Source organism: Physeter macrocephalus, chromosome 2 (genome assembly GCF_002837175.3).
Source record: "Physeter macrocephalus isolate SW-GA chromosome 2, ASM283717v5, whole genome shotgun sequence".
In the NCBI taxonomy this organism is placed as follows: domain Eukaryota; kingdom Metazoa; phylum Chordata; class Mammalia; order Artiodactyla; family Physeteridae; genus Physeter; species Physeter macrocephalus.
This window is the reverse complement of record NC_041215.1, coordinates 132,478,682-132,487,486: the sequence shown is the minus strand read 5'-3', so window position 1 is coordinate 132,487,486 and position 8,805 is coordinate 132,478,682. Positions and strand designations below refer to the sequence as shown.

The following is an 8,805-nucleotide window of genomic DNA, read 5'->3' as shown; positions in this document are numbered from 1 at the left end:
GGGCCCGTGAGCCATGGCCGCTGAGCCTGCGCGTCCGGAGCCTGTGCTCCGCAACGGGAGAGGCCACAACAGTGAGAGGCCCGCGTACCACAAAAAAATAAAAAAATAAAAAAAAAATAACTAATAGGACAAACAGAAAAACTAGTCAGAAGGTTATAAAAGATTTGAGAAAAATGATTAAACTTTTGTCCTAATCAACTTACAAGAACTAATGAATCCAAGTTCTGTTCAAATGCACAGGGAACATTTATGAAAAGTGACCATTTACTGGGTCATAAAGAAAGTCTCAACAACTTTAAAGGACTGAAATCATTCCGAGTATGTTCTCTGATCACAGTAGAGTTAAGACTAGAAAAATCGGACTTCCCTGGTGGCACAGTGGTTAAGAATCCGCCTGCCAATGCAGGGGACGCGGGTTCGAGCACTGGTCCGGGAAGTTCCCACATGCCGCGGAACAACTAAGCCCATGTGCCACAACTACTGAGCCTGCGCTCTAGAGCCCGCGTGCCACAACTACTGAAGCCCGTGTGCCTAGAGCCCGTGCTCCGCAACAAGAGAAGCCACCGCTGTGAGAATCCCACACACTGCAACAAAGAGTAGCCCCCGCTCGCCGCAACTAGAGAAAAGCCCACGCACAACGAAGACCAAATGCAGCCAAAAAAAAAAAAAAAAAAAAGACTAGAAAAATCACCCAAATGCCATGAAATTAGGAAACACAAAGATCAGAAGCAGACACAAAAGAATATACACAGAAGAATATGAGCTCATTTACATCAAATATCTAAAACAGTCAACACGAATGTATAGTATTAGAAGTTAGGGTGGTGGTTACATGTGGCCGGGGGTGGGGGAGGGGGAACAACTGGGCGATACCGCAAGGGCAGCTTCCCAGGGCCTAGACGTGTTCCACAGCTTGATCTGGGTGACGGTTACACATCAAGCTCTGTACATACATCTATGCGCTTTTCAGTTTGTAAGTCATATTTCGATTTTTTAAATTATTTAGAATATACAAACTTTTAGTAGAGCAGAAATGCTGCTTTGACCAACTCCTTTGAAGAGTCATGGTAGTTAAAATATACCTTCAGGGGCTTCCCTGGTGGCGCAGTGGTTAGGAGTCCGCCTGCCAATGCAGGGGACAGGGGTTCGGCCCCGGTCCGGGAAGATCCCACATGCCGCGGAGCGGCTAGGCCCGTGAGCCATGGCCGCTGAGCCTGCGCGTCTGGAGCCTGTGCTCCGCAACCGGAGAGGCCACAACAGTGAGAGGCCCACGTACCACACACACACACACACACACACACACACACACACACACACACACACACATACACACACACACACTATATATATATATATATATATATATATATACACACACATATATATACCTTCAGAACAAATCTGTAAATTTTTTGATAAGGCTGAAAATAATTTTTAAATTATCCCATGAAAAGAAATATAAGGGGAAAATGAGAAGTATTTTAACCTGACAATTTTGGCCTATTATTAGTGTATGAAATCTAGTTTTTAAAACAAACAAACAAAAAAAAGGACCACTAAGCATAGCCAATGGGGGCAAACTTATGTAGATAAATAGAATAAGAGAGAGGAGTAATTCTGAACCCCCAAAATACAGAGCTGACTATGCAAAAGCACATGAAAAATCAATTCATAAAGAAATTAATACAAATGGCCAACAGACTGAGAAATGTTTGACCTCACTTTGATAATCAAAGAAATAAAACAAATTACCATTTTTATCAAAGTGGCAAAGATGTTCTAAAATTTTAATACATGGTATTTGTGAAAGGATAGAAAAAAACCACTTCATGAAGTCCTACTCATACAAGTTCTAAAGGCAATTTGGCAATAATATACCAAAAGCCTTTTAGTTTTCATAGATGAATATAAACATGTTTAATTATCAAAAACGTATTTCATGTTATTTCAGAGGCTGGGACACGAAGCTGGCAAATCCCCTTTTCCTCTTCATGCTGCTGTTATGCTCTTTGGCCTTGTAAGGGGTGACCCCACTTGAACGTAAGAACGCAGAGGACTCTGTCTGCTCTACTCCCCATCTTCTGAAAGTTCCCACGGCCAAAGCTCCACCTCATCTAAAGGCATATCTGTGTCTTTAGCCGCATCCCACCTTCACTCTGTTCTTAAAGAACAGAAGACAAGCAGACCCCTCTCCAGTTACGTAAGCCTCCTTCATACCATTTCTTCCATCCAACCTGTATAAAAATCTCTCCTCTCCCCCAAATATTTCCTCCCATCTCCCTTGGAAGTCTCTTGTCCCTCGGATCCCTATTTCTTTATGATACAGTTCTTCGGCCATTTTAGGGAGAAATTAAAATGCAGTCTTTTCTAATGTGGAGCAAATTTACTCATTCTTTTCCAGTTACGAAAGGTTCCCATCTGTTGGTTGATTTCATGATAACAGCAACTTTCACTGCCTTGTTGTTTGTATCAGGCATGCAATTTTAATAGAAATTGTGGAATCTGGAAATTACTACCGGAATAGCTGGAAAACCAAATGAGATATCCCAGGAAATGTAGTAGCTTCTGGGCAAATGCATTCATCCATTCTGCACTCACTTCCCTGAACACATGGGCCAGGTGCTGGCAAAGTCCAAGGCCAGGCCCTGCCTCCTAGGACCTGCATGCAGATTCCTGCAGTTTGCTGGATGGGAAGTGACAGGTTCAGAGTTCAGACAGTAAATACTGCAGGGCGTTAGAAATGGGAGAGTCCAGAACCTACCGACCCTCTGTGGAAGCATGCCTTGGGGAAGTGGGCACCGGTCAACTGGCTCCAAACACTCCCCATGTATCCCCAAATTCCAGACGCCATCATGGATTGCCTCAGAAATGGTCTCCTTATCTTGGAATATTTCTGGGGAACCTCATTATTAATCTTTCTCTTGTCCTTTCAGCACATCCTCAGATGAAAAAGCAGTTTTTACAGCACTAACAAAATCTAAAATAAATGTGAAAGAATCAGTTCCTCTGCCCCAAGGGCTGGGAAACCATCCATGACTGCCCCACAGGAACTGGCTCAACATCTGGAAGTCAACTATTTGGCACACATTTTCCCATAGAGACAGTATATAAATCAGGGTTCATCCTCAAATCAGACTGACAAAGCTCCATAATAACTCATGTAGTACCAAAGCACAGTGGCATACTATTTTTTATGGAGATATAATTCCCATACAATTCATCCTTTTACAGTATACAATTCAGTGGTTTTTAGCATATTCATAAAGTTGTGCAACCATCACCACTATCTAATGTTAGAACATTCTGCCACAAACCCTCAACTAAAATCCGGTACCCATTAGCACTTCTCCTTCCCACAGCCTCTGGCAACCACTAATCTACTGTCTCTACAGATTTGACTATTGTGCATTTCATATAAATGCGATCATAAAATATGTGGTCTTTTGTGTCTGGCTTTCATTCAGAATGTTTTCAAGGCCCATCCAAGTTGTAACACGTTATCAGTACCTCATTTATTTTTCAAAAGCCTTTTAAAAGTTCACATTTCTACCTCAAAAGGGATTCCATTTCTAAGAACTTAGGCTATGGAAATAATCAGAAATATACAAAAGTATCTGTGTACAAGTGTACAGCACAGTGTTATTTTATACGAAAAAATGGAATATAGGGACTGGCTAAACGTATACATTTATATGATGGAATACTATGCAACACGAATAAACAAGATTTTGAAGGATATTATAAGAAAAAAAGCTCATTGTTAAGGGAAGAAAGAAGGTTAAAAACTATACTTTATAAAACACATTTGGTGGGAACAACATAAATCAACATATATTATTAGGTACCTTTGGGTAGCAGGAATGTGGATGGTTTTAAATTTCCTATTTTATTTATACACTTTAAAATTTTCTTCAATAACTTTATCAGAAACGTAATTTATCTTTACTAACATTTTTCTACTGCGAGAAAAAACAACTTTTGGCATGTTGGAATGTGAACAGAAATGCACTCAGTTAAATTCTGTGTCCCTAATGTCTTTTAATTATTTATATATATGAAAATAAAAATGAGCCAATCAATAAGTTGTTTTAAAAAGTTATGAAAAGCAGACAGAAGACAATAAATATAAATGCAGAAAGTGAATTAGGTAATAGAAAAATGGAATTGTTCAATAATCTAAGAACTGGATCTCTTAAAAAACAAAAATGATAGAGTTTAAGAAATATGACAAGACAGTCTCCCAAGGCAATAGAAATAAAAGCAAAAATAAACAAATGGGACATAATCAAACTTATAAGCTTTTTCACAGCGAAGGAAACCATAAGCAAAATGAATAAATATTTTTTTAAAATTGAAATAAACCTTTTAGGTTTATTCAGAGCCTTATTACCTCCCTGAAAAGTAAATTCTCTCAAACTTTCAAGAAATAATCAACTCTAAAGCTATAAAAATGTTCCAGAGCACAAAAAATCATGGACAGTTACTAAATGAATTTTATGGGGCTAGTTTAACTCTGAAATCAAAACACAACAAAGGCTACCTCCTACCCAAAGAAAAGCACACACATGCTTTCAGAAAATTCTAAATCCAAAATTGGGGTATAACATTCAACATTACCAGGAACAATTTATTATTATGAAATGTACAAATACCTAAAACCAAATTGATCATCTAAATTAATGTTCAAAACACTCCAGTGAAATTCAACACCTACTCCTATTAAACACTCTAAAAGCCAAAAATCAGAGAATAATCCACTTCCATAGTTGTCTCCCCAGCCAGTAAGTAAACAATAAAACTAATGCAGAAAAAGTAAAAACAGTCCAAATAAAACGAGGAATAAAATAAAAGAGGCCGTCAGGGAAGTCTGACTAATTCGATAAGCCACAAAGTAAAACCAAGAGCAGTTAATTACACCAAAACAAAATAAGTAGAAGTTTAAATGAAGGAAGGAAAATCCCATTTGGAGCAGCAACATAATCAATCCATAAAATAAACAAGTTAAAAAACCCTGAAAGTAGCTAAAACTAATACTAACCCAAAATATGTTAGATCCTAAACATGAAGAAAATTACCCACCTTGACTGAGTTATAAAAGAATTGAAAAAAGATAGGGAACCTACTGTATTTCTAGATAAGATCACTTAATAACACAGAGAAAAACATTTTAAAATATTCCATTCCTGCTATTAGAGTCACACCTTACACATGAGGTTCTAAAGTCAGCCCCCGAAGCCAAAACTGTTAAGTCATACAAGAAATGCTGTACAGCTATTAAAAAATGTGATGAACACTTAGATCAATCAACATGGGGAAATGTCCACCATAAACTGTCAAGAGAAAAAAATAAAACCAAACATGTAAAACAAAAGGATCACTACGATCTCATGTTATATGTGGGTAAAGACATAGATATTTAGACATAAAGATTAACCACTCTAAAGTGAGCAGCTGGCTACCTCTGGGTACTGAGGTCACACGATTTTATGCATTTAGAACTTCTGCAGAACGTACAACATAATTTCTATAAATGTGGTAGGGGGAGGAGTTTTAAAAAGAAAAGAAGTACACCGAAATATCAACATTCTATGTTTTGAGGTGGCTGAATGACGGCTGTTTTTTTAAAATATAAATTAATTAATTTATTTATTAATTTATTTAATTTATTTTTGGCGGCATCACGTCTTTGCTGCTGCGCGCGGGCTTTCTGTAGTTGCAGCAAGCGGGGACTACTCTGCCTTGCGGTGCGCGGGCTTCTCACTGCGGTGGCTTCTCTTGTTGCGGAGCACGGGCTCTAGGCACGCGGGCCTCTGCAGTTGTGGCTCGTGGGCTCTAGAGCGCAGGCTCAGTAGTTGTGGCACACGGGCTTAGTTGCTCCGCGGCATGTGGGATCCTCCCGGTCCAGGGATCAAACCCGTGTCCCCTGCATTGGCAGGCGGATTCCCAACCACTGCGCCACCAGGGACGTCCCCTGATGGCTGTTTTTTAATTGCTTCAACATTTTCTGTATTTTCCAAATTTTCTATAATAATCATGAAAAACAAACCTCTGTGCAAAACTGTTAAAGAAATGTAAACTACAACATGTTTTAAAAATTCATTTGGTCCCTCTTGTTCTTTTATGCTTAATGTGTGAAATTCTCAGTTATTCTCCAGCCATAGTATTATTTTGAACCTTAAATTCAAAATTTACCAGGAATTGTTCCAATCAGAGAGCAAAGGATGAAAAGTCTGAACTGCTCACACACATTTGTTCAAATTAAACAGGAAAACCAAATGTGGTGAAGAATCAAGAAAGGTGTGCGTCCAGAGACTTACCGTAAAGCTGTTGTTGACATTTTTGGTGCTGGATTCAGCCACGCTGGCATCTGTCAGGTCCACCTCATCAAATATGATCGACTGGAAAGACACAGGGACTGCAGTCAGCGGGGGCTAAGGTGCCCCTGGCCCAGGGCTGCCCACCACTCTCCCTTGACCCCAGGCAAGGACTTGAGAACTAAATGAACGCTGAGTGAGTTCACCCTACCTGCTTCTGACAAAGCACCGAGCTCACAGGTATAGCTCAAGACTTTTTTTTAGTCCAGGAAGTTCCCCAGTGATTGCATTAATGGAACCAAAATTATGTCCTCACATGAGTCCACCTGAGAGGGCAGGTTCCCGACTGAAGGTCCTCTGTCCTTCCTCTGTCCTTCCTTCCTCTCCCCCCAAATGTGCGAGGTGGAGAAACTTTAGTTTCTCCACCTCGCACATTTGGGGGGAGAGGTCCCGGCTAAAATAAACAATTCTAGGGGAAGAGAGACTGACCCAAATAGAAGGGACCCAGCCATGAAAGAAAACAAGGGAGCAGAGCAGAGAGAATCTAGTCCTGGAGAGAGAGACAGTCAGGCTCCAGAAGAAGGGCTGGGAACCAGGCCTGAGACGCCCCCCTCCCCATTTTCCTCTCCCCTCTCTCCCAAATGCCCCCATTCATAGCCCTCACCTCCTGTTTACCTTTCCGTCCCCTCTAGGAGGACTCCATCAGGAACCCCTGGAGGAAACGCTAATAAGTTAGAAAAGAGACTCAGTCTTTTAAGTAACTCCCCCACCCCTCCAACTAAAATAACTATAAGGGTTTGTCTTTTTTTAATGAAGGATGTGGTCAGAACCCTATCTAAACAAGTAACTCTGTTCAATTTCAAATTTTAATGCACTAACTCACTAGGGATACATCTCAAAATGTAAATTATTCAGATTCCAGATTTTTCTTAATACCGAAATATTAGTATTGACTGCAATACTGATACAAAAAGACTGGTATTCAGAACACCAAAAACTAGGTTTGCAGACACGCTAGTGTTTGAAGTGTATGACACCACAGTCGTCTAAACTGGGCAGTGACTCAGGGACTCTCAGTGGCTCCTCCTCTGTCACTGGCGTCTGGCTGGTGATTCTAGCTTTGGAAGAAGGAGCATGGCTAGAAAGCCAGAGGCAATTTCCATTCACACACCAAAAAGCCCAACACAGTTTAAAAATACTTTTAGTTAGGTTCACAGGTACATACACTCAACTCCAAACTCATCAAGTTGTACACATTAAGTATCTGTACAGCTTTTTGTAAGCCAATTATACCTTAATAAAGTGTTTTTTAAAAAAAGATATTTAAGCCATAATAAGAGATTTTTAAGCCAGTTACCCCCAATTTTTCTGAAAGAAAGATATCTAATGGTAATGTGGTTATTTCTGTGACCTTTTCTCCTTTCCCCATTGGTTACACATGACATTAAAGAAAAAGAAAATAAAAAAACAATGTTCATAAGAAATAAAACATGCTTGAGACAAATAAAACCCAGCACCCTAGAGTATTACAAACTCGCTCCAAATAACAGATCTAGAATCGAAGGTTTTTCCCAAGATGAGGACGCAGAACCCAGTCTCTCCCTGCAGCTCCTCGGATAGTTTTCTCTCGTTACGTTTCCTCCACTGCATCTCACCTTGGCAGTTTTTGCATAGTACAGCGTTCGCCCTCGAAGCTTAAAGTATCTCCTTTTTGATCGCTGGAATGAATTGTTCTGTTTGGTCAGCATCCCCTCTTTGATGACGGTCTGAAAGCACAGAAACGGATTCATGAGCATGTGTTTTTGCGGTGCCGCGCGCTTGTCCACTGACTCCAGTGCATTTGTATCTCTAACGGGCCGATGGCCTAACAGAACTATTTCACACTCTCCCCAAACCTGACCTACGGACAGGCTGAGCACGCAGCCAGGGGAGGGTGACACAATTCTCCAGGGGGCGATGGCATGCCAGAGTGGCGGGGGGAGGGGCATAGGGGTGTGTCAGAGGCCCAAGGTGTGCCCTGCATATGCCCCGGGGGCGGGGGGGCTGTCAGCGGAAGCGGAGTGCAGGACCACCGTTAGTGGCCCCGGGGCCAGGGCTCTCTCCAACTGCAGCATTTGGTACTTTTCAGCTACTCTCAGCCCCGTCCCCGTGTCCTCGGGCCTCCTGCCATTTCTCAGGATCCTGTTGCCAAACTGTCGATGTAGGTTGCTACGGGGTTCAGTGCAGTCCCAGGCCTGCCCCCTTGGGCCCTCAACCCTGTTCACAGGCTGGGCATGTGCGTCTACCCACACTGTAACACAGAGAAGAGCCACTGCCAAAGTCACTAAAACTCCTCCACCCCCAAAATCTGACCAACCCACCACCAAGCAGGAGTTCAAAGAGAATCACGAGGTGAACGGCAGTCCACTCAGCTCAGCTCAATTAAAGCTAAGAATGGGGCATGGCTTCTCCTGAAGTTGCTTCCCGGGCACTTACCAAACAGGAGGAGGGA

General features: G+C 41.5%; 1 protein-coding gene across 10 annotated transcripts in view; it reads right to left on the bottom strand.

Moving 5' to 3' along the window:
* DGKD (diacylglycerol kinase delta) overlaps nucleotides 1-8,805 on the bottom strand; it is a 112,328-nt gene that overhangs the window by 77,547 nt on the left and 25,976 nt on the right. For all 10 annotated transcript variants that reach the window (XR_008619336.1, XR_008619337.1, XR_008619342.1 and 7 more), the window contains exons 2-3: nucleotides 7,970-8,080; nucleotides 6,318-6,398 (exon numbers count right to left, since the gene is read on the bottom strand). Coding sequence is in view for 7 of the 10 variants with exons in the window: in XM_055090644.1 (XP_054946619.1) it covers nucleotides 6,318-6,398; nucleotides 7,970-8,080 (192 nt within the window). In the remaining 3 variants the exon portion in view is untranslated. The remainder of the gene's footprint in view (nucleotides 1-6,317; nucleotides 6,399-7,969; nucleotides 8,081-8,805) is intronic.